The sequence below is a fragment of the Narcine bancroftii genome, chromosome 1 (assembly GCF_036971445.1).
Source record: "Narcine bancroftii isolate sNarBan1 chromosome 1, sNarBan1.hap1, whole genome shotgun sequence".
In the NCBI taxonomy this organism is placed as follows: domain Eukaryota; kingdom Metazoa; phylum Chordata; class Chondrichthyes; order Torpediniformes; family Narcinidae; genus Narcine; species Narcine bancroftii.
This window is the reverse complement of record NC_091469.1, coordinates 291,547,022-291,573,889: the sequence shown is the minus strand read 5'-3', so window position 1 is coordinate 291,573,889 and position 26,868 is coordinate 291,547,022. Positions and strand designations below refer to the sequence as shown.

The 26,868-nt window shown below is 39.7% G+C and overlaps 1 protein-coding gene across 5 annotated transcripts in view; it reads right to left on the bottom strand.

Moving 5' to 3' along the window:
- lrrc56 (leucine rich repeat containing 56) overlaps window positions 1-26,868 on the bottom strand; it is a 162,305-nt gene that overhangs the window by 71,789 nt on the left and 63,648 nt on the right. The window contains exon 1 of one of the 5 annotated variants that reach the window (XM_069904064.1): window positions 758-964. The exons of the other annotated variants lie outside the window; for them this stretch is intronic. Within the exon in view, the coding sequence (XP_069760165.1) occupies window positions 758-804 (47 nt within the window). The 5' untranslated portion in view covers window positions 805-964. Of the gene's footprint in view, window positions 1-757; window positions 965-26,868 lie in introns of those variants that run through there. 5 annotated transcript variants of the gene reach the window in all.

Below are 26,868 nucleotides of genomic sequence, written 5' to 3'. Positions count from 1 at the left end.
CCAAGCTAGAGAACCAATGTTTCAGGCCTGAGCCTTTCATCAAGCTATGAGCAGAAAGTGGGCAGTCATCTTAACAAAAAGGTGGGGGAAGGAGAGAGGGGGCAGAGGGAGGAATACAACTCCATAGGCAAGAGTTCATAGGTGGATATGGGTAAGAGGATAAAAAGAGAAAAAAAGCTGGGAAGTGATGAGGAGGGAGTAGCTCTCTGAATGGAAAGGGAAGGGGTAGGGCACTGGAGAAAAGGAAACAGAGAGAGAGAAAGTCCCCTAACAGAATAACAGAAAATGGAGAAGTCAATGTTAATGCCATCTGGTTGGAGGGCATCCAGGTGGAACATTAGGTGTTGTTCCCCCAATTTGCTGGTGGCCTCAGTTTGGCAGTGCATGAGGCCACGGACAGACATAAAGGTGTGGAGTTAAAATGGTTGGCGAATGGGAGGTCCACTGCAATAATAAGGACCCACACTCCCCACCTTTTTATTCATACCTTGATGAACGGCTCAGGTCTGAAATGTTGATTATATCCCCTTGCTTCCTATCGATGCTGCTTGACCTGCTGAAGTTCTCCAGCACTTTTGTGTATAGCACCGAATCACAACATCTCCTGACTTTCCTGTTGAACTCATGTTAGTGTGCCTCTGGCCCGTGCACACAAGGTCAGTGCCGGCGCATCTCCTACCCATGCACACGAGGCCATGCCGGCCTGTCTCCTGTCCATGTTCACAGGCTCGTATCAGCGTATCTCCTGCCCACGTACCTGAGACTTGTCTGAGCATGCCTCTTGTCCACGTACACGATACTCATGCCAGCCACCTCCTGACCATGTACACGAGACTTGTGATAGTATGTTTCCTGTCCATGTACACGAGACAAGTGTTAGTGTGTCTCCTGTTCATTTGCCCGTCACATAATTTTTGTACTTACATTGATCAGAGGAGCCAGATGAAGTGTTTAGAATGGAAATATCTACTTGTGAAAAAGGATTTAATCTAATTTTGCTTTTGAAAATGACAATAACTGAAAAGTTGATATAAACATTCAAAATATTGAAGATCAAACTTTCGAACTGACTGAAATGCTCGATTTTAGCAGCAAAGTCTAACACTTTGTAATAGTTATCAGCATCACAGAATTTTTTTTAATAAATAAAAGACTCTGTTTATGATTGAGCCACTTGCATTATATTCAAGGTCCAAACATCAACATGTTCCAATAGAGTCTTTTGTTGAAGGATTTCATGATTAAGTCACACGCTAGTCTGGTATTTCAGAAAGTTGCTGGATGAAGTTATTACGTGTCAAAAGAAATGACACAGAAGCTGTACATCATATATTACCAAGGCCATCGAGATTTAAAAAAAAAAGATTGAAATGTGCATTCATTGTACAGAGAAAACATTTTATTCTGGTTAAGACAGGAGATTAGAAAGTAACCAAGTCATCTTCATCTGAGAGAGTCTGTCAAGGTCAAGGATGCTGTGATTCCACTGGACATTGATTGACCTACTGAGTTACTCCACAGTCTCAGCCCATACATCTTCATCAATGCTCAGTTATCAAATGCACAGAATTAGAAATGGGACATGTTGTTTAGATTTCTGCATTTACTCACATTTTTTCACCCATCAATGGCATACTTATCTGGAATATATAGCAAAGTGACAACATATCAGCTGTTTTGTATTAAATTCCTGCACTACGAGCTGGTACAAAAGTGCAGTATTCAAGCAGATAAAATATCACAAACCCAACAAGAGAACAGAAATCACCCAGGACACAGAAGACAGAGTCGCATGGCGGTGCAGGTAGCAGAGCCATTGCCTCACAGCTCCAGAGACCCAGGTTCAATGCTGACCTCTGGAGCTGTCTGGGTGGAGTTCACATATTCTCCCCCATGACATGTTGGTTCCCCCTGAATGCTCTGGTTTCTTCCCACATCCCATAGACATGTGGGCTGGAAAATGCATTGGTTAATGTAACTTGTCTCTAGTGTGCAGGTGAGTGGGAACAACTGAGGGGAGCTAATGGGTATATAGGTAAAGAGGTAATGGGGAAAATTAGTGAAAAAACAGCATTGCTGCAAGTTGTCATAAACTGGCCTACTTCTTTGTCATATGATAAATGAAATTTGTCAAAAATACTTCCATATTTATAGTACCTTTCTGTATGTGAACTTCTGAATCAGAATTTATTGTCATGAGCAAGTCACGAAATTTGTTGTTTTGGAGCAGCATCACAGTCCAAACATTCAAATAAACCACCTTACAACAATAAATAAAAATAGTTCACGAAAAGTCAAAGTAAGGCCGTGTCTTTGGTTCATTGATCATTCAGAAATCTGATGGCTTCAGGGAACAAGCTGTCCTTGTGATGTCCTTCAGGCTCCTGTACCTTTTCCCTGATGGTAGCAGAGTGAAGAAGGCATGACTTGGTTGATGGGGGTCCTTGAAAATAGAGACGGCTTTCTTAAGACACCCCCTCTTATAGATATCCTTGATAGAGTGAAGTCTGTGCCCATGATGTTGCAGGCTGAAATTACAACCAGCTGGAATTTTTTCTTGTCCTGAGCGTTGGCACCTCCATACGAGACAGAATGCTCTCCATGGCACACCTGTAGAAGTTTTCAAGAGTCTTTTGTGACATTCCGAATCTCCTCAAACACTTCATAAAGTATAGCCACTGGCGAGCCTTCTTTGTGATTGCATCAACATGGAGGCTCCAGAACAGATCCTCGGAGATGTTGACCTTAGGAATTTGAAGTTCTTGACCCTCTCCATACTGAGCCCTTGATGAGGACTGGATAGTGTTCTGATTTCCACAATCATCTCTTTGGTTTTGCTCATGTTGAGTGCAAGATTGTTGGTATGACACCGCTCAACAAGCTGTTCTATCTCCCTCCTGTATGCTTTCTCATTGCAATTTGTGATTCTGCCGACAACCATAATGTCATTGGCAAATTTGTAGCGAGCTTTGGAATTATGCCTGGCCATACAGTCAAGGGTTTATAGTGAATAGAGCAGGGGCTAATCGCACATACTGTGTTGATCGTCTGTAAGGAGGAGATGTTGTTTCCAATTCAAACTGACTGTGGTCTTCTGATGAGGAAGTCAACAATCCAGTTGCAGCAGATGGGGGTGGAGAGGCCTAGGGTTTGGTAGCAGTTCTGGAGGAAGCTAGAGACAGATACACACCAGTTATGGCAGGGAGTGCAGGCCATTACAGCCTACAATGTGAGGGCGAACACAATAGATGGCTGTGGTTCACTACTTGATGAGCTGAACACCTATGCCCACTTAAGAAGAAGAACCAAGGCTGAGGACCCTGTGATATTGGTGTCTGAGGGGGACATCAGAACATCATTCAAGGTGGGTCACGTGATGGAGTAGTGGCCGGACGGAGAACTCCAGCCCTCTCCAGAAAAGTCGGGAAAAACAAGAGAAAATACAAAGGCACAGAAATAAAAGTTAAAGAAAAGTGAGTATAAAGGTGGAAAGAAGATGGAGACAAAAAAAGAAAAATCAAAATCAACGGTAAGAAGAGAGGAAGAGAAGACAACGGAGGAAAAAGGTGAAGGCCTTACCTGTCCGAAGAGGCCCGCTGTGGAGAGAGGAGCCCGCATCCTCAGGTCGGTAGAAAAAGAACTACAACAATGGCTCGCAGAGCCGAGTAAAAGTGCGCAACCGCGCATGAAAAAAAACACACCGACGGGAGGGGGGACCAGCTGGGGAGTCGATCTCCACAGCCGGCAACGACAGCTGCAGAACACCTGCAGCAAGAAGAGACCACAGAAGACAATAGAAACAAGAAAGAAGAGAAGGAAAGGGCAACAAAGAAACAACAGATGGCCAACCCAGAGGAAGAAGAAGAGGAAGAATACAGTGAAATAGATAAAGGGAAAGGCAAGGTAAAGGATATACTTTCTCTTGTTAGAGGATACATGGAGTCATTTAAAGAATGGCAAACACAGGAATTCAATGATTTAAGAAGAATAAACAACACAGAAGAGAAAGTGAATAAAATAGATATGACCTTAACAGAAATGGGGAAAAAAATGGACAAGATGGAAGAACGGGCAATAGCAGCAGAAATGGAGGTAGAAAACTTAAAAAAGAAATTGGAGGAATCTAATAAAAAAACTAAAGAGACACAAGAACTACTAGCTCAGAAAATAGATATAATGGAAAATTATAACAGAAGAAATAACATAAAGATAGTGGGACTTAAGGAAGATGAAGAAGGCAAGAATATGAGGGAGTTTATAAAAGAATGGATCCCTAAGGCCCTAGGATGTCCAGAACTACAGCAAGAAATGGAAATAGAAAGGGCACATAGAGCATTGGCCTCTAAACAACAACCACAACAAAAACCAAGATCTATTGTAGTAAAATTCCTAAGATATACTACAAGAGAAAAGGTACTGGAGAAGACAATGGAAAACTAAGAGAGGGCAACAAACCACTGGAATATAAAGGGCAAAAAATCTTCATTTATCCAGATATAAGTTTTGAACTCCTAAAGAAGAGAAAAGAGTTCAATACAGCAAAGGCGATTTTATGGAAGAAAGGGTATAAATTTATACTGAAGCATCCTGCGGTATTGAAAATATTTATTCCAGGACAACAAAACAGACTATTCTCGGATCCAGAAGAAGCACGAAAATTTGCAGAACAATTACAAAAATAGACTGAGGGATGAAGACGGGTTATGAGAGTAAAAATGATCACGAATGATATGTATGTGGGTAAAGACAAAAATAGACTGAGGGATGAAGACGGGTAATGAGGGTAAAAATGACCACGATTGATATGTATGCGGGTAAAGAGGTATAAGAGTGAATAGAGACAATGTGCATACGTGAATGTATCTGTAATTAGAGGAAAATATAGATAGTATAGACAAGAATTAATAAGGGAAGGTAATGGAATAGAGAGAATAAGGAGGGAATTAAAAGAGTGACCTTTGTGACATATGAAAAGTGAAATCTTTTCTGGGGGGGGCTGCGTGGGGGAAAATAGCGGTCACTGCAAAATCAGTTGACGCTTGCGAGTGGATTCGCAATTCCAAATGGAGAGGGGAGATGTGGTTGTCCGACAAGGGATAAAGGACAACTCAGGAGGGGAAGGAGAGATTGGGGATAAAGAAGATAGAAATAGGAGAATAAGGAAAATGTTGGATGTTGTAGGAATGTTGTCTTGTAAAGAGTTGAAAATAAGAAAACAGAAATGGAAAAGGAGGAAAGGTAATGATGGAAAAATGGAAAGAGAAGATAAACAAAATATAAAATGGCTACGCTGAACTATATGACTTTAAATATTAATGGAATACATAACCAAATTAAAAGGAAGAAACTACTAAATTTACTGAAAAAGGAAAAAATAGATATAGCATTTGTCCAAGAAACACACTTAACTGAATTGGAGCACAAGAAATTAAAGAGAGATTGGGTAGGACATGTAACAGCAGCATCATATAATTCAAAAGCAAGAGGAGTGGCTATATTAATTAGCAAAAATGTGCCATTTAAAATAGAAGAGGAAATAATAGATCCAGCAGGGAGATATGTTATGATAAAATGTCAGATATATTCGGAGCATTGGAATCTACTTAATATATATTCACCTAACGAAGAAGATCAAAAGTTTATGCAAGATATCTTTTTGAAGGTAGCTAATACGCAAGGGAACATACTAATAGGAGGGGATTTCAATCTGAATTTGGATCCAAATATGGATAAAACGGGGAAAAAAATTAACAGGAAGAACAAAGTAACCAAATTTATAATTAATCAATGCAAGAAATGAAACTTGTGGACATATGGAGGAAACAAAACCCAAAAGAAAAGGAATACTCATACTACTCGACTAGACATAAAACATACTCAAGAATAGACCTATTTTTGTTATCAGCTAGTATGCAGGATAGAGTAAGAAAAACGAAAGCGAGAATGCTATCGGACCATTCACCCTTAATACTGACAGTAAAGCTAGAGGACATCCCTCCAAGAATGTATAGATGGAGATTAAACCCCATGCTACTTAAAAGACAGGATTTTAGAGAATTTATTGAAAAACAATTAAAAATGTATTTTGAAGTAAATACGGAATCAGTGGAAGATAAGTTTATACTATGGGACGCAATGAAAGCATTCATTAGAGGGCAAATAATAAGTTATGTAACCAAGATGAAGAAGGACTACAATCAGGAAACAGAGCAGTTGGAAAGGGAAATAGTAAACATAGAAAAAAAATTAGCAATGAAGGAAGATACAACTAAAAGAAGAGAATTGGCGGATAAAAAAATAAAATATGAAACATTACAAACATATAAGGTGGAGAAGAATATAATGAAGACAAAACAGAAATATTATGAACTAGGTGAAAAAACACACAAAATCTTAGCATGGCAGCTTAAGGCAGAGCAAACTAAGAAAATGGTATTGGCAACAAGGAAAAAAGACAAACAAATTACATATAATCCGAAAGAAATTAAGGAAAACTTCAGAGAATTTTATGAACAATTATACCGAACTGAAAACGAAGGGAATGAAGGGAAAATAGATGAATTTTTGACTAAAATTGAACTACCAAAACTACAAATAGAGGAACAAAATAAATTAACAGAACCATTTGGAACAGTAGAAATACAAGAGATAATAAAAAAATTACCAAATAATAAGACACCAGGAGAGGATGGACTCCCAATAGAATTCTACAAAACATTTAAAGACCTATTAATACCGCCCCTCCTGGATGTAATCAACCAGATTGATGAGACACAAAACTTACCAGATTCATGTAAAACAGCAATAATTACAGTGATACTAAAACAAGGGAAAGATCAACTCTCACCAGCGTCATATAGACCAATATCTTTGCTAAACACAGATTATAAGATAATAGCTAAACTATTAGCAAACAGATTAGCAGAACAGGTACCAAAAATGGTAAATTTAGACCAAACTGGATTTATCAAAAAAAGACGCACAACAGACAATATTTGTAAATTTATTAACTTAATTCATGCAGTAGAAGGGAATAAAGCACCTGCAGTAGCAGTTGCTTTAGACGCAGAGAAGGCCTTTGACAGAGTAGAATGGAATTATTTGTTCAAAGTATTGCAAAAATTCAGTTTACCGGAGAAGTATATTAATTGGATTAAAGCATTATATAAGGGACCGTTAGCGAAAGTGACAGTAAATGGACATGTATCAAAACAATTTAACTTAAGCAGGTCAACGCGGCAGGGATGCCCACTATCACCGTTATTGTTTGCGCTAGCTATAGAACCACTAGCAGAATTGATAAGAATAGATAATAATATAAAAGGAATAAAAATAAAAGACAGGGAATATAAAATCAGTCTATTTGCGGATGATGTGATAGTGTACTTAACAGAACCAGAACTATCAATAAAAGAATTATATAAGAAATTGAAGGAATATGGAGAAGTGTCGGGATACAAGATAAACGTAAATAAAAGTGATGCAATGCCTATGAATAACGCGGATTTCTCAAAATTTAAGAAGGAATCCCCATTCAGATGGCAAATGCAGGCAATAAGATACCTAGGTGTACAAATAAACAAAAATCTAGGCCAATTATATAAACTCAATTACAATCCACTAATAAAAAAATTACAGGACGATTTAGAGCATTGGAAAGAGCTACCACTAACACTGATAGGAAGGATAAACTGTATTAAAATGAACATTTTTCCAAGGATACTATACTTATTTCAGGCATTGCCAATACAACTGACAGAAAAATTATTCAAAGAGTTAAAGAAAATAATAAGGAAATTTTTATGGAGAGGGGGGAAACCGAGGATAGCACTAGATAAATTAACAGAATGGTATAAACAAGGAGGCTTACAATTGCCAAACTTCAAAAATTATTATAGAGCCGCACAATTAAGATACCTATCAGATTTTTATCAAACAAGGGAAAAACCAGACTGGACGAGATTAGAATTAGATAAAATAGGGGAAAAGATACCTGAACACATATTATATAAATGGGACGAAAAATTGGTACAACATAGAAGTTCTCCAGTATTACACCATCTCCTCAATATTTGGAAAAAAGATTCATGTAGAAAGAAATAAAACAAATTATCAATTACCAAAACTAATATTGACGCAAAATAAGCTACTCCCTTTTACAATAGACAACCTTTCCTTTAGAAAATGGGAAAAAAAAGGGATTAAAAGAATAGAAAATTGTTTTTCAGGAAGTAGATTCTTATCCTTTGAACAAATGAGAGATAAGTACAATATAACTGGAGATACAGCGCTGGCATATTACCAACTGAGATCCTACTTGAAAGATAAATTAGGAAGCAATTTGAGTTTACCAGAGGGAAGTAACCTTGAATATGTGATTACAGATACAATGTTAATCAAAAGATTTATAACAAATATGTATATTAAATTGCAAAAAAAGGAGAATAAGGAAACAAATGGTAAAACTAAACAAAAATGGGAACAAGATTTAAATACAAAGATAAAAAAGGAAACATGGGAGAAATTATGTTCTGGAACGATGAGAAATACAATAAATATGAGGCTACGTATGATACAATATAATTGGTTACACAGACTATACATTACACCGCAAAAGTTAAATAAATGGGACCCAACAGTATCTGATAGATGTTTTCGATGTAAAAAAGAAAGGGGAACAACAATTCATGCAATCTGGACATGTGAGAGAGTAGAAAAATTTTGGGATGATCTCAATCAGATATTAAATAAAATAACAGAAAACAATATACCAAAGAATCCAGAGATCTTTCTCCTAAGTAACATAAAAAATAAAGAATTTGGAATTGACTTGGAGGATGCACAAAAAAGATTTGTTAAGATAGCCCTAGCCGTAGCAAAAAAATGTATTATGTCACCTGGAAATTGGAAGATAATTTGAAAATACAACAATGGTATATAGAAATGAATAAATGTATTCCATTAGAAAAAATAACATATAGTTTAAGAAATAATATTGAAATATTCGAACAAGTATGGGAGCCTTACATTAAATACAATAGCGAAAACCTACCGGGGAAAAACATTACCTAAGTTGATGGAAGGAGAAGGAAAGAAAAGAATGGACTCAGTAGAATTTCTGGTGTATTTTTGTTGAATGACAACATTGTCTGACTGGCTTAATGCAACCTAGATTGTATACCTAAAATGGATGAGAGGGGGGGGTGGGGGGGTGGCTTGGGAGGAGGGGGGGGGGGGAGAAAAAGTCACTGTATATGTGTGAAAAAGAAAAAGTGTATATCATGGCTAACGTGATTTATGGTGTGAAAAATAAAAAATTTTAAAAATTTTAAAAAAAGAATATAATTCAAGAGGGTGAACCCTCACAAGGCATCAGGGCCTGACGGCGTACCTGGAAGGGTACTAAGATCTGCGCCAACTAACTAGCCAGAGCAAAATCAGTGAGGACCTCTACCACCTCACACGCAGCATCAATCAGCTACATTTATTGGGAAGAATTAGAGTCAGATCTACTAGATTGAGAAGCAACTTCTTCCCATGGGCAGTGAGAGTGCTGAATGACAGTTGATAACCCCTTGTGACTCTACTATTTATTCATGGCATTTATTTTTAATATACTGTATTTAGATATAGGTTCTGTGTATCTGTATTGTTTGTATGTCTGTAATATCTGTATGTGGTCTGATTTTGCACTCTCCACTGGCCACCGTAACAGAGGTGCACCAAAGAAAAGGTACAAGGACTGCCTAAAGAAATCTCTTGGTGCCTGCCACATTGACCACCGCCAGTGGGCTGATAACACCTCAAACCGTGCATCCTGGCGCCTCACAGTTTGGCGGGCAGCAACCTCCTTTGAAGAAGACCGCAGAGCCCACCTCACTGACAAAAGGCAAAGGAGGAAAAACCCAACACCCAACCCCAACCAACCAATTTTCCCCTGCAACCACTGCAACCGTGTCTGCCTGTCCCGCATCGGACTTGTCAGCCACAAACGAGCCTGCAGCTGACGTGGACTTTTTACCCCCTCCATAAATCTTCGTCCACGAAGCCAAGCCAAAGAATATCTGTATGTGCTCTGATTTTGCACCGTGGACCAGAGAACACTGTTTCATTGGGTTGTCCTGGTACAATTGGATGATAAATAAATTTGAACAATATGCAGACCCAAAATGGCCTGTTACCATGCTGCATGTCTAAAATTTAAAAATATTTAAAATTCCCAGAAATCTGTTAGAAGTGGCTCGAACTAGCTGTTCATGTTGTTTCCCAGGGAAAGATCAACATTATCATGAGGTTCAGCAGCAGCCCAATAGAACTTCAGCATCTCGTACCGGGAAAGGCATCCAGTTAATGACAGGAATCTCAAAAGCATTCATGCGAAGAGGGATCTGGGGTTTAGGTGAAGTGGCCAGGAAAAATAGCTGGGGAAATAAAGAAGGCATATAGTATGCTTGCCTTCACTGGGTGAGTATTGAATATAGAATTAAAATGTCATATTGCAGCTATACATTATTAGGTCAAACTTGAATTATTTTGCACGATTTTAGTCACCACATTACAGGAGAGATGGGGAGACTTTGGAAATGGTATGGAAGAGTTTACCAGGATGGAACCTGGAAGAGAGTATGAACTACAAGGGGAAGCCAGACAAATGAGTTGCCTTCTCTGGAGTGCCAGAGGCTAAGGGGAGACCTGAGAGAAGTTTGTAAAATTCTGATAGGTGTAGAAAGGATAGCCAGTCATCACCTTTCTCCCAGGCAAAAATGTCAAACACTAGAGGTTTTGTGTCTAAGGTTAGTAGGTAGGGGAAACTTTTCAGAAGATGTGGGGTCAAGGTTTTTTGAGAGAGGTAGGAGTCTGGAATGAGCTGCCAGAGATAGTGGGGGAAGCAGATATGGAGACTTCGAGACAGACATTTGAGGGATAGTTTAATTTTGGCATCATGGATGGTACAGCCACATGATCCAAAAGCCCTGTTCCTGTACTGAACTGCTCTATATACATTCCACCAGACTGAAATAAAAAAGAAACCGTGGAATAGGTCAGCAGGCAATGTCAGCACCTGTGATAAGTGAAATAGGTAACACTTCACATCACCTTTCATTGGAGCAATTTTATGCTTTTCATTTAGATTTCCCAGGTCTTCAGGCTTCCATTTTCTTTACAGTGCATCAGGCTGAAGTTAAAGTTAAAGGGGAACAATACCATTTCCACAATGCTTTCAGTCTGGAGCAGCATGATGGATGTGTTATTAGAACTACAACCGATGGGATAGACTTGGAAGTGCACAATGGCTGGTTATATCTTTTTCAAGAGAGATACAGAAGGAAATAAGGGTGTGGGGATATTGTTAGTTTAGGATTGGTTTCTAGTGGTTGCCCTGAGGGGCTGCAAAAGACACAATTCACATGGAGAGTCAAGAACAGAAAGGAAATTATGATAACAGCACTACTAACATGAAAAATATAAAAAGAGGATAAGGAATTTGGTAAAGGCAGGAGGTATTTGATAATACAAGATTTCATCAAAGTAAATTGGAAGAACAGTTAAAGAGAGGGTGGAATATTTTGGGACAAAGGATAGGATATTAATGTCCAGACATATCCAAGCTTGCTGTGTTAAAAATCTAGCACAACTGCAGCATAGCTGATGTTTGAATGACCAACCTACTAATACCTTAACATAAAGCACAGAGTGAGTGAGAATATAGTGTGCACTGAATGGTGAGGCGATAACTTAAAAGAAGACTAGGTGGGGTTAAAATAGCTGGGATTTTCTTTTGACTGTAACTTTGGAGGTGTCTGAGCAATGCTCAAAGATTGGGAGCTTCATGAATTTGGTCCTGATGCAACGTCACACCCCCACCCACCTCCAGGCGAGTTGGTGGGAATATGGAGAAAATAAAATTTTGAGTGATGCGTCTGCTTGATGATCAGAGCAGACTCAGTCAGCTGAACAGCCTGTTTCCATGCCATGTCAACCTTCCATTCCATGTTACCTTTATAAAAGTCAAAGCATAGAAATCTACAGCATAGTACTGGCCCTTTGGCCCACAGAGTTGGTCGACATAATAACCTACTCTAACAACTGCCTAGAATTTCCCATCTGTATAACTCTCGATTTTCTCAGTTCCATGTACCTATCTAACAGTCTCTTGAAAGATTTTATTGTACCTGCCTCCACCACTGTTGTTGTCAATGCATTCCATGCACCCACCACTCTCTATGTGAAGAATTTGCCTCTTACATCCCCCCTGTACTTACTCCCAAGCACCTTAAAACTATGACCCCCTCATGTTAGCCATTTTAGACCTAGGGAAAAAAGCCTCTGGCCATCCTCCAACACTACAGAGGGAAAAATCAAGTTCACTCAACCTAACCTCATAAAGCATGCTCTCCAATCCAGGCAATGTACTTGCAAATCTGCTCTGCACCCTCTTTATAGCATCCACATCCTTCCTGTAATGAGGTTACCAGAACTGAAAACACACTATTCACCTTCTTAACAACATTATCAACTTGCACCACTGCTTTGGATGTCCTATGGACGTGGACCCAGATCTCTCAGTTCATTCTCACTGCTCAGAGTTCTCCCATTGACATTGTATTCTGCCTTCAAATTTGACCCACTGAAATGAATCACCTTGAACTTTTCTGTGTGAAACTTCATCTCCCACTTCTCAGCCCAGCTCTGCATTCCACCAATGACCCTGGCAACTCTCTGGACCTTTTTTTTGGCAATGATCCCCTGAGGACTCTGCTCAAAATTTATGGGCCCCCTTCCCTGTGAAGCAGTCAAGTTTATTTGGTTATTTCCGTAGTTCTCTCCTACTAACTACATAAAAAACATGAAAAAATATTTGAGATCTTAATCCATGGCCCATCCTTAAATGTCCTGTGGCCCCCAGAGTCCCCCAATGAGAATGGCTGCTCTAGACTATCCACTACACCACTCACTTTCATGTCATCCACAAACTTACTAACCAACCATTCCACTTCCTCAACTGGTCAGTTAAAAAAATCATAAGGGGGGTGTCACAGAACAGATCCCTGCGGACCACCACTGGTCACCGACCTCCAAGCATTTTTTTTTGTAGGTGGTTCGTGTTGAACCACCTACAACCACTCCCTGCCTTCTGTGGGCAAGCCAATTCTGAATCCACAAAGCAAGGCCTCCTTACATTCTGAATGAGCCTTGCATGGGAACCTTATCAAGTGCCTTACTGAAACCCACATTCACTGCCCTATCTTCATCAATGTTCTTCGTAACATCCTCAAAGAATTGAAGCAGTACAGGCTGCTTCATTAAATGTATTTAAGACACAGATAGATGGATTGTTCATGAATAGGGGAATTAAGACTATGAGTGGGAAGGCAGAGCATAATCTTGTTAAATAGTGCAGCAAGCTCAACAGGACAGGTGACATCCTCCTGCTCCTATTTCTTTTTCAATTTTTTAAAGTTTCAGATTAATAAACACAAGAATGATACAAAGAGATTGGGGTTGCATTAACAAACGTATACAAACAGACATCGAATGCATATGTAAACTGAGCTCTCAGTCTCTTAAAGGCCAAAACGTGAAAAGGAATCAAATTTTATTCCAAAAATTTCCCTTTAACTAAGAAACAAAACAAAAAAGAAAACAAAACCAGGAGGGAGACCATTCGAAATCAACAACAACGGCACTGCAGATCAGCACTGAACCTGGGTCTCTGCTGGACAGTGCAGAAGATACTAAAAACAAGAGACTTCAGGTACATGGAGAAATGGAAACATTCACTGGAAAAGATTGATAATTATACTCAAAGTTGTTAAATGTTTTGAGAGATGAGATAAAGAGAAATTCTCTTCAGTACAAGGGTCAGTAATTAGAACAGATTTCTCATGACAAGTGAACCTGGAGATGAGGGGTCAATGTAAGAGTGAACACTTGCATTCTTTCCATAGTTTGATGATACAGATTCAAGTGCATGATGTTAAGAACAGAGCATTTTGCACATTTAAGTGCAAAAACATCAGTTACAAAAAAAAAAAATCAGCATCTGGGAATGAAATGCTCTGCAGCTGAGAAGGATGTGAGAAAATTAAACTGTTTTCAACATTAGTTCCTTTGAATGGTGAGCAGTTTCTGTTAGCGAGGAAAGAGGATTGGAGAATTTAACAAAAGTTGCTTGGCCATGAGAGACAAAGTAAGGGAAGGAATGGGGCAGTGGGAAACCAGGAGCTGCGCTGAACCCCTGTATTCCTCAGGTCCATGCCTTGATTTTATTTATATATAGCATAGTTCCCAGTTAAGGAAACTACCCAAATGCAGCTCAAAGTATTCCAATGTGGGCACAATGGGTCAAACAACTCTTCACATGCTGTAATTCTGATGATTCAGTATTATGGGTTTCTGCATGTTACTTGCCATACTTATAAATAGTGCAAGTAATTAGATGCCATCACCACCTGCAGCAGAATCATCTTGTCCAATCAAACCAATCAAATAGATCTAACGTGCAGCATTCAGGAAGAGGTCAGACACCTTCCAATACACTGTGTCGAGACATCTAAGAGATTTTGTCAACAACCACAGAAGATCACCAAGAGAAAATTGAAAAGGAAAGTTTTAAAGGATTGCTTCAGAGATTCACAACATTACCTTGTATGAAGACCTGTGCCACAGAACCACATAAACAGGCAGTATGTCTCCAGGAGGTTGCCAGTTATCAATTATGAAAGGAATTCTTGGAAAAACAAATATAACAAAGATGGTAACTTCAGACCAGATCGGAAACTATTTATTGTGATAAAAAAAATATTATATTACACAAAATTGCCTTTAGTTTGCCATAATGCAGATTCTCTACGCGCATTGCCTGGTGCCCCTCACATTTAGAGGAAAAGAGAGTTTCCCCAGAGTCACTGTATGTCCATGGATTCACCTCCAGTGCTCTTGCTGCCGGCAAAGTCTCTTGTTCATTTCAAACCATCGGCAACCCTAACTCAGATCCAAACCTCTGACATGATGAAGAAGCCTTCAGCGTCCAGGACCCTTCAGGAACCCTTCTTGCCCTCAACACCCTCTTGAATCCCAGTTCCGATACCTGGCTCTTGTGAGCCAATCTCCAGCAGCCCACAGCCTGGAGTGAGTCCTTTGACCTCAAGTTGCCAGCAGCTCACAACCTGCGTAGGCTCTTCACCCATAAGTCGCTAACAGCTCGCCACCCATGTGTGTCCTTCAGCTGCAGAGCCATTCACTGGTTCCCCACCATGGTCACCAACCTTAGGGTTGTATCCTCTGCTTCTCCTTCTTCTACACAAGTGTCATCATCTTGGGTCTAGACCCTGAGGTTGCAGGATTTTAAATAAAACTGTCTAAAGCCTGTACAAAGCCATCAGCAGGTGGACTGGGTGCTAGGATCCTTTGGAGGAGAGCTGTGTCTTCGCTCCTTGCTCTCTCCAGGTCTGCACCAGTGACAGCACTGCCGTAACAGCAGCTTCACCATTTTTTTTAACTGAATTAGCTACAGTCTGGCACATAGCCTCAGAATGCAAAAATATCTGTCTTAAAAAGGCAGAAGGTAATATTTTAACTGACTACAAACACAAAACAGGAAACCCCATTTCTCAAGCAGGCAGAATGTTGCAACACCAAGTCCTGAAGCCATATCTCACTCAAAACATTTCTACCTCAGATAATCTGGTTTTCTACAATGTCAATCTGTACTGTAACTTGAAGTAATCAAGTAAGCAATATAAAAAGCAGTTCACTTCCAGCTTCAGGGGTGGGGGAAGGAACTTGAGCCAAAAAAATAAGACTGATAGACACGAGCTTGCTTCCTGCTTGAAATGAACCATGAACTGACAGCATGGAGCATTATCCACAGGGGACCCTGCAAGTCCTCACAGTCCAAATGATCCCACCCTTGCAGCTGCACAGAACAGCACTCGAGTCACTTGCAAAGAACCAAATCAGTCATCCGTGGCCGCCATCACGCTTTTCACCACTGTTTTAACAATTATTTATGGGTTGCCAGTAAAATACAGGCTGAGTGAAGTTGTAGAAAGGCGCAACATGTTTCAAATGTAAAGAACTTTTAAAAACAATTTTTTTTAAGCAATTATGAATTCATCAGATGGAGTTTCCAGACAGCAACTTCTACTGTTCAGGCAACTAGACCTCAGAGGCAATAGTCTAGACCACATGAAGCAAACTGCTTGAGACATTACACAGATTGCAGTCTTGAAACAAAACACAAGATGATCTATATTGTACTGAATGAACAGATTGCCTCAGTTAATGTTTTCCTCTCTTTGGTCTCTGTGTAACTCACTGCATATAATATACTATAGCTTCAACTGTGATCAGATTTATTAAACAATACTCCACATAGTTCGTGAGTGTGTTTTTGTGTGCATGTGTTTGTACACTCATTTCATTTGTGTATGAGTGCGAGTTGAGGAGTGGGCAAGATGTTTGATCCTGTCAAATCAAATTTATTGACATCTGCTTATACAAGTACAACCCGACAAAACAACATTCTCCGTCCTCGGTGCAAAGAACACAAACACACAACCAGACATAAATACAAATACAGATAAACAATACAAATGCAGGACAAGTATTTTATCCATATAAATAAACATTGTTTTCTACATTTAAGAGGCTCAGATGGTTAGTGTGAGCAGTTGTTGCTGTTTCATTGGGAGTGTGGGGAGAGGCAGTGGTAAGAGTCCATGTGGTGCTTCCCTCATCATTCAGGAACTATCTAAGAAACGGCCTGGCATCGACACGGTTCAAGGAAAGGCCACTAACATTTATTGTTCCTTTCTCTCTCCTCAACTGGTGGTCGTGCCATGCTAACAAAAGAAGATGCTGCTCCTGGGGAAATTACATTTCATTTTGTGTCCATTACTTTTTTTTAATATCCAGATGACTTCAATAAATAAGTTGTTGAATACACAATGTCTGAAAAAGATTCAACCTATTTGGTGCAATTGAACTAGTCTTGTTGGTGGACATTGGTGTCTACTCAGAATATACCTTGGCATGGTTCCTTGCTAAAGGACTTAGCTTAAACTCTTGAATATCTTGCCAGTGTGCAATCAGAATTTGATTTGACAGGATCAAACATCTTGCCCACTCCTCAACTCGCACTCATACACAAATGAAATGAGTGTACAAACACATGCAACATTCTGATTCCCTTACTTTTATCGGATACTCAGCTTCTTCCTCCAATCAGCTTTTTACATTCCAACTGCTGCTGCTCCTCAGGTCACCTGACCTCTCTTGCTCCAATCAGCTTCTTCCTCCAGTATGATGGAAGAATGGGACATTTGTTGGGCATTTCAGAATCAGATTTAGTGTCATAAACATGTGTCACAAAATTCGTTGTTTTGTGACAGCAGAATCATTCATTACAGGTCCAAAAATTGGTATTAATTTTATTTCCATAAATATACTGTTTAAAAAAATCAATAAATTAATGCAAAAGAAGAGAAAAAAGTTAGGTAGAGTCTGTGGTTAACTGTCCATTGTGTGATAGAAACAGGCCATTCAGCCCATCTACTCTATACCTAATATTACTCTGCCTAGTCCCATTGATGTGCACCCAGATGATAGCTCTCCACACTCCTCCCACCCATTAACCTATCTAAATTTTTCTCAAATGTCAAAATTGCACCTAACTTCACCAATTCAGCTGGCAGCTCATCCTACACTCCCACCACTTTCTGTGTGAAATTCTTCAGACTGCCTTCAATCAAAATATTTTTATTCATCCTACCTCAAAATACACCTCAAATTCTTAGTGCATAACCAAGTACTTACATCTCAGCAGTAGACTATTCAGCCCAACCAATACATATTAGCATTTAAACTGCACTTATATTTCCTTATCTTCTTCCCTTTTTAACTACATCTACATGGCCCTCCTAAATCTTCCCCTCCTTGCTCTTTCTAGCATCCCTTTAAATGTATTCTTCCTATACATCCCAAATGTTCCTTGTGGGGATAAATTCTGCTCTTGTCATCTTTTTAATTCCTTGTTTTTCTTCCTTCCACAGAGGGGAATGGGTAAATGGAACTAATTGGCAGAGGAAGCTATAAAGGTGGAAACCATTACAACATTTAAAACGCAACTGGACGTACATGGACAGGAAAGGTTTCGAGGGACATGGGTTGGACACCGGAAAATGGTGAAGCTCTGATAGGCTTGAAACAAAGGGCATGTTTGAGGACTGATATACCTCTGACTCTATTGATGTCTTAATGACAGTGATGATCTTTTGTTTTGCCCTTCCCCATATGTGGAAATGCCCAACAAATGTCCCATTCTTCCATCATACTGGAGGAAGAAGCTGTTGGAGCAAGAGAGGTCAGGTGACCTGAGGAGCAGCAGCAGTTGGAATGTAAAAAGCTGATTGGAGGAAGAAGCTGAGTATCCGATAAAAGTAAGGGAATGTGTAGCAGAGCAGTCATCGAGGAAGCGGACTAAGTCAGAGTTGTAAGGCTTTGATGTGGTACATCATGCTTAACCAATCTTAGAGTTTTTCAAGGAGGTTACCAGGAAAGTTAATGAAGGAAAGGCTGTGGATGTTGTATGCATAGACTTTCGTAAGGCATTTGACAAGGTCCTACATGGGAGATTAGTCAGGAAGGTTCAAACGCTCATGGATGATTGGTTCTCAGATTGGAGGCCTGTAACTAATGATGTGTCTCAGGGAACGGAGCTAGGACCATTGTTGTTTGTCATCTGTATCAATGATCTGGATGCTATTTGGATCAGCAAGTTTTCTGATGATACTAAGATTGGAAGTGTTGTAGACAGTGAAGGTTTTCAGAGCTTGTTGAGGGATATAGACCAGCTGGAAAAATGGGCTGAAAAATAGCAGATGGAATTTAATGCAGATGTGTGAGGTGTTACATTTTGAAAGGACAAACCAAGAAAGGACATACATAGTAAATTGTAGGGCACTGAGGAGTGCAGTAGAACAGAGGGATCTGGAAATACAGTTACATAATTCCCTGAAAGTAACATCACAGATGGATAGGGTAGTAAAGAGAGCTTTTGGCATATTGGCTTTCATAAATCAAAGAATTGAGTATAGGACCTTGGATGTTATGTTAAAGTTATACAAGACATTGGTGAGGCCAAATTTGAAATATTGCATACAGTCCTGGTCGCCTAACTACAGGAAAGACATCTATTAGATAGATCGTGCAGAGAAAATTTACTAGGATGTTGCCTGGACTTCGGGAACTGAGTTACAAGGAAAGGTTAAACAGGTTAAGACTTTATTACCTGGAGCATAGAAGAATGAGGGAAGATTTGATAGTAGTATTTAAAATTATGAGGGGAATAGACAGAGTAAATGTTAATAGGCTTTTTCCACTGAGGGCAGGTGAGATACAAACCAGAGGACATGGGTTAAGAATGAAAGGGGAAAAGTTAGGGGAAACATGATGGAAAACAGCTTCTCAGAGTGGTGGGAGTGTGGATTGAGCTTCCAGCCGAAGTGGTGAATGTGGGCTCAATTTTAACATTTACAAAGAATATGGACAGGTACATGGATGGGAGGGATATGGAGGGCTATGGACATGGAGGGCTATGGACAGGGTGCAGGTCAGCGAGACTAGGCAAAAAAAAAATGGTTCGGAACAGACTAAATGGGTCGAATGGGCCAGTTTCTGCACTGTAATGTTCTATGGTTCAAACACTGCTTTGCTATCCACAGTTGAAAAGCAAAAGTAGCCAAATGAGAAACAGAGAGAAATATTTCCACAACTTCTAGCTTTACACAAAGATCTTTATTCTATCACATCGAATCCAATGAGAATAGACATGAGCTGAATACATTGTTTGACCTCCAAGAGCTAAATCTTAGGTTTATGTTTATCTGGACCCTACATGGCAGAACTCGCTGAAGTTAAACTTAGGTTCAGGAGTACAGTGGCAAAGCAATCAAGTTAGACCAGTATCCAGCAACCTGAACCACTGATGCAGAATTTATTGTCATGAGCATGTGTCACGAAATTTGTTGTTTTGCGGCAGAATTATTGTGCACACAAGTGCAGAAATTGCTATAAGTTACATTTCTATAAATACACTGCTTAAAAAAAATAGTGCAAGAGAAAAAAGGTCATGCCTGTAGTACATTGTCCATTCAGAAATCTGATGGTAGAGGGGAAGAAGTTTTTCTTGTGCAGCTGAGTGCTTGTCTTCAGGCTCCTGTACCTCCTTCCCGATGGTAGCAGTGAGAAGAGGGCATGGCCTGGGAGGTGAGGGTCCTTGATGATAGAAGCTGCTTTTTTAAGACACTGCCACATGTAGAAGTCCCCGCTGAAGTGAAGATTGACGCCAATGATGGCATTGGCTGAGTTCACAACTCTCTATAGCCACTTCCTGTTGTGACAGATTATATTTTATATTGTATATAGATGTTTTAAAAGGACAAATTGTGGCAGGTTTTTTTTTTAAAGTGTAGGTCACATACAAACACTTCAAAATAGATCTCATTTAAAATGCCAGAGCTGTGATCAAGCCAGACAGTCTAGGCGCCTTTGCAAAATGCCTATAAGGACTTCACAAGTAGGTGTTTTGGAAAACAGCAGATGAATGAACTCACGGCGCTGCAGTCTGAGTGCAGTTTGCTGTTCTAAGAGGGTCATGTGGTTTTTTTCACAGAGAGGGAGAGAAAATTCAGTGCTCCATTTATACAGTTCAGCAGCCGCTGAAAAGCAGCCCTGATGAAAGTACTGCTGTGGTCTCAGTGATCCAGGGCTGAGCGGAGAGCCAGTGAGGTTGCATCTGCTGTGGAATGATTGCGATGATGGGTGAATTGCAGCAGGTCCAGTTCTTTACTTTGGTACGAGTTAATTCTTGGCCAAGACTAACCTCTCAAAACATTTCACCACAGTAGGTATGAGTGCTACTGAGCAATAGTTATTGAGGCAGCTCTCCCTGTTCTTCTTGGGCACCAGGATGATTGATGCCCATTTGAAGCAGGTGGGAACCTTCGACTGCAGCATTGAGAGACTGAAAGTATCCATGAACATTCTGGCTAGTTGATTGGCACAGATTTTCAGTTCTCTGCCATCAGAGTCTTCACCCTCTGTGAATATTTATTATCTTTTCCTCTCTTTTATGTTGAAACTTGTTAACTTAATTCATATTTATCATTTGATAGTATGTTTTGTGTACTTGAGTGGCTGTAGCAAGGAAGAATTTCACTGCATTTATATATTGAACATGTATACGACAATCACATCATTAATCCAGAGACAAAGGTCTCACAGGGAATTTGAACTCAAATAATTCCATCACTTTGAACTCATAACAATAAAAAAAAAAGGCTGCTATCAATGATGGAATCTATGAAATGATCAGGAAGGGACATAAAAACCCAGCTAGATCACTGGATCCTGCCCTCCTTACCCAATCTGTTGAGTGAGGGGAATTTGCACCCAGCTGCTTGTCGATTAACCATCTTATCAGTTTACAGGCAATTAGGGAAGGGGATTTGCATTCCATTTTGACAAAAGAAACAGTTAGCTTGGCACTGTAAGCGGGACTTGGGTTTGAATCTTGTGCTGTCTATAGGAGTTTGTACATTCTCCCTGTGTCTGAGTGAGTTTTCCTTGGGGGCTCTGGGTTCCTCCCACTGTTCCAAACATACCGGGGTTGTAGGTTAATTGGGTGTAATTGAGCAGCATGGGATGGCCAAAAAAAAAGAGAATGACCTAGAAAAAAAATCTCAAAATAAGCAGTCAGGGTGTACATTATCAAAAATATATTTAAAAAAGCAATACTATTACATAACAAAGGCAACCAAGGAAGAAAATAAAAATGACAGAAATAGTTTGGCTTTGACGAGAGCAAAGAGCAGATGGTCTGCATACTTCTGTGTTCCAAGGGTGCACATTTTGGAGCAGACACAAGGTGGCCATGGACAGAACCCAGTTTCACAGGCATCTTTTAAACAGGGAACAACCCAATGAACAATTGAGGGAAAATTCATTTTTTTTTACTTTTAAATTTATTTTTACTCAAGGGAAGATTCATGAGGGCTATGCTCAAACACCTATCAAGTTGAATTAAACAGATAAATTAACAGAATGGTACAAACAAGGGGGCTTACAGCTACCAAACTTTAAGAATTATTACAAAGCAGCACAATTAAGATACCTATCAGATTTTTATCAAACAAGGGAAAAACCAGATTGGACCAAATAGAGCAAGATAAAATATGGGAGAAGGTACCTGAATATATACTATACAAGTGGGATGAAAAACTGGTGCAATATAGAAGTTCACCAGTACTACACCATCTGCTCAACATTTGGAAGAAGATTCACGTAGAAAGTAAAAAAAACAAATTATCAACTACCAAAATTAATATTGACTCAAAAACAATTAATCCCTTCACAATAGATAACCTTTCCTTTAGAGAATGGGAGAGGAAAGGGATCAAAAGAATAGAAAATTGTTTTTCGGGAAATAAATTATTATCTTTTGAACAAATGAAGTGCAAATATGGTATAACTCATGGTACAATGTTTGCATACCACCAATTGAAAACCTACTTGAAGGACAAATTGGGAAGCAGGCTGAGGTTACCAGAAGGAAGCAATTTTGAATATGTGATTACAGACACAATGATAACTAAAAGATTTATAACAAACATGTACATCAAACTGCAAGAGAAAGAGAATGAGGAAACAAGCTGTAAACCCAAACAAAAATGGGAACAAGCTCTAAACGTAAAGATAAAGAATGAAACATGGGAAAAGCTATGCTCTGGAACTATGAGAAATACAATAAACACGAGGTTATGCATGATACAATATAATTGGTTATACCGGCTACACACCACGCCCCAAAAGTTAAATAAATGGACCCAACAGTATCAGATAGATGTTTTCGCTGTAAGGAGGAAACAGGAACAACAGTACATGCAATTTGGGCATGTGAGAAAGTGGAAAAGTTTTGGGAAGATCTAAATCACAAAAATCAACATACCAAAAAATCCAGAGATCTTTCTTCTAAGTAAATACAAGAAGTAAAGAACTTGGACTCGATTTGGATGGAGCACAAAAAAGATTTATTATGATAGCCTTAGCTGTAGCAAAAAATGTATTATGTCAACCTGGAAATCAGAAGATAGCTTGAGAATACAGCAATGGTACATAGAAATGAATAAATGTATTCCATTGGAAAAAATAACAAATAATTTAAGAAATAACATCACAGTATTCGAACAAATTTGGGAACCGTACATGGAACACAACAGAGAAGTCCTACTGCGGACCTCTACCGCCTAAAATGACAGAAGGAGAAGAAGACGAAATGAACTGACCCAGTATGTAAATGTAGATGACATAATTTTCTTGTTTATTTTCATTGTGTTAGGACATTGTTTAATGGGTTTAATGTATCATATATGTTGAACGTTGAGTGGGTGGGAGGAGGGGTGAAGGAGGGAGGGAAGGGAGGGGGGAAAAGGGGAGAAAATGATACTGTGTATATTCAAGAGGGAAATATTTGTGTGTATTTTGGTTAATATAGTTCATAGTGTGAAAAATAAAACATTTTTTTTTAAAGTTGAATTAAACTTCTAACAGGTGAATGCATTGGGATTGTATTCAAAAAGAGCAATAGACTTGGAATGGTCAACATAGAACAGTCTGCAGATGCTGCGATGGTAGTAGAAACACAGAAGTGCTGGAGGACCTCAGCAAGTAGGATGCTGCAAAACCTGCTGAGCTCCCCCAGCACTTCTGTTTTTTTTGTATAGAACAGTACACAGGGTGGCACAGTGAGCACAATGTTATTACAGCGCCAGCAAGCGGGACTGGGATATGAATCCCACGCTGTCTGTAAGGAGTTTATACATTCTCCCTGTGCCTGCGGAGATTCTCTCCAGGGGCTCCAGTTTCCTCCTACCAATGTTGCCTCTAAGCTGTGCGCATGGCTGCGTGCACGTTTTTGCAACCAGCACACAAAGGAAATTAATGTGCACACACAATTTAGTTACCCAAAATAAAATAAAATCTTAACTAAATATGTTACTTCATAGAATACAATCATACTTGTATTATATTAAAACATGCCGAGACAGTTTTATTCACCATGAGAAATTGACTGTGCCAAAATTATCTTGAAACAATTTCAAGTTTACATTTGCACAAGCATTCAGTGCACACAGACTTTTGTTTCAGGAAAAAATTGCACAACATAAGATTTTTTGTGCAGACTGACTACTGAAAATGAGAGGGAACATTGCCTCCCACCCTTCAAAATGATCTGGGGGTGTAGGTTAATTGTGTGTAATTGGGCTGCACAGGCTCATGGCCAAAAAGAGCCTGTTTCTGTGCTGTATGTCTAAATTTAAATAAAAAATACACCATGATATCTGCCAAGCATGACACCAATGTAAACTGCTCATCTGCCTGTGCGTGGTCTATTCCCTGCCTGTTCATGTGCCTAAATGCCTTTATAATGTTGGTACCCTATCTGTTTCACCACCTCAGGATGCACAAACCAGACCCGTAATATGCTCTTTGTTAAAATAAAACTGCCTCTGCAATCTTCTTTAAACTTTCCCCCTACCATCTTAGTCCTAAATCCTCTAATATCTGAAATTTCCACCCTGAAAAAAGACTATTGACCCTGTCAATACCTCTCATCATTTTATCAACTTCGATCAGATCTGCCCTCAACCTTCAATGCTCCAGAGAAAACAACTTTCAATTTAATTTTTTTAAATTTAGACATAAGCACAGTAATAGGCCCTTTCTGCCCACAAGCCCATGCTGTCCAATTACATCCAATTAACCTAAAACCATGTAGTGTAGATAAAATTCACCCTTGACTGTAGGGAGAACTAACACTTTTATTAGCTTACAACACAGGTAGGGTTCATGAACTGGCTTCAGAGGGGTTCAGGGTTGAGGTGGGAAACCAGGGTTATATTCGAGCTCCCAGGGAGGAGCCAGGAGGCGGGGCCAGTCATCAGAACAGAATACTTCGAGTGAATCCCAGTTCACTACAAACCCCCATTACGTCTTGAATGACGGGAGGAAACTGGAGCCTCTGGGGAAAATCCACACAGACATGGGTAGAATGTATAAACTCCTTACGGACAGTGCAGGATTCAAATCCCCATTGCAATAATTGGCACTGTAAGAGTGTTGCACTAACTGCTACGCTAACTGTGCAACCTCTCCTGATGCAGGCAAAGCAAACAACGTTCAGGTGACCTTCTTCAAAATCTCCACAGCCTTCCTGTAATGGCGAGACCAGAATACTTCAGATGAGGTCTAACCAGAGTTAAAACATGGCTTCCTGACTTTTATATATCACCCACTGATGAAGACACATCTGCTGCACACCTTCTTTACCATCGTGTGTGGGCCCTTTAGAGAGCTGTGGACTTGCAACTTAAGTTCATTGAGTTCAGCAGTAGAAAACACAGAACATTGACAGAACTGGTGTTAACCCAAGGGTCATGGATTCAACCTCAAGCAGAAACCAAATCAAATCCAAAGTAGGAAACAAAATGGAAAGATTTCTCAGAGATCGCCTAATAGATCCAATGAAATGAGCTTTGCCCAATTATCACAGGCATATTTGAGTTTTTAAAATTGCATTGTGATTAGTAGGAAAGGTGGGGATGTGGGGGGGAACGAGGTAGTGAGGGGAAGTGTTAGGTCTGCTTTGTTCATGAATGAGTGAGACAAACACCAGACTGAGTCGAAATCAGGGTTCTTTGTTCTTTATTACCGGATTGTAACACTTGCGACCAACCAGGTTAGTCGGAGAATGCATTCTGCCGTTATCAGCAAAATGGTGATTTTTTATACCCTTGGATACATGCTTAGAACATCATCATATCATTACTTGTCCAATGACTAAAACTGTTGCTATCCTTTCCCTGCTAGCTTCCTGCCTCTCAATCCATCAATGTCTCTCTTATCTTGTAAGTACAAGGATGCATTTACATCTTGTTACAGCCCTGTACATTCCCATCTCATGATGTTTTACCTAACAGGAGTTCAAGGACACCTCCCCTTCTTGTTACTGCCCTGTACAGGGTAACTCCCTACACATTCCCATCTCATGATGTTTTACCTTACAGAAGCCAACAGAATGTCAAGTATTTGGGGCATCAACAATCCAAATCCTGAAATGGCTGAAAGCCAGTTGGTATCAAACGCAATTGACAGAAAGATGCCAGCTCGAACTGTATTTCTTTGCAACAAAAACGGTTGCACAGCTGGATCTGGTTGCTAGGGAAGAGAGGTGAGGTCAGGACACCAGATTCTGGACTCATTCAAAAAACAGCTGGAGAACTAGAATGGGATGGCAGGCAGACTCAGACTTCAGACCAAAATGACAAAAGCACAAACACTTCCTTTTTCTTTCATTCAGCTTGTGACCTTGCAAACCTGTGTAATGTAGAATGAGATGAATATAAAATCTAAAAGGGCAAGTCATGCATTTGTGCAGCCTTTTACACACACTCAGCACCTTTTAATGCATGTTACAGCTAATATAGTACTTCTGAATAGAATAAGTACCATCATGAAGTGCTTCAAGAGGCTGGTCATGGCTCACATCAACTCCAGGGTCAACCCACTCTAATTTATCTACTGCCAAGACAGATCCACATAGACCCCATCTCCTTGACCTTACATTTAGCCTTGAACATCTGGATATTAAGGACACCCATGTCAGACTATTATTCATTGACTACAGCCTCACTATTAACACCATGGTGCCAGATACATTCATTCCCAAACTCCGAGACTGCCTCAGTACCACTTCTGCAACTTGACCCACAACTTCCTGTTCTGTAGTCTGCAATCAATGTCCCC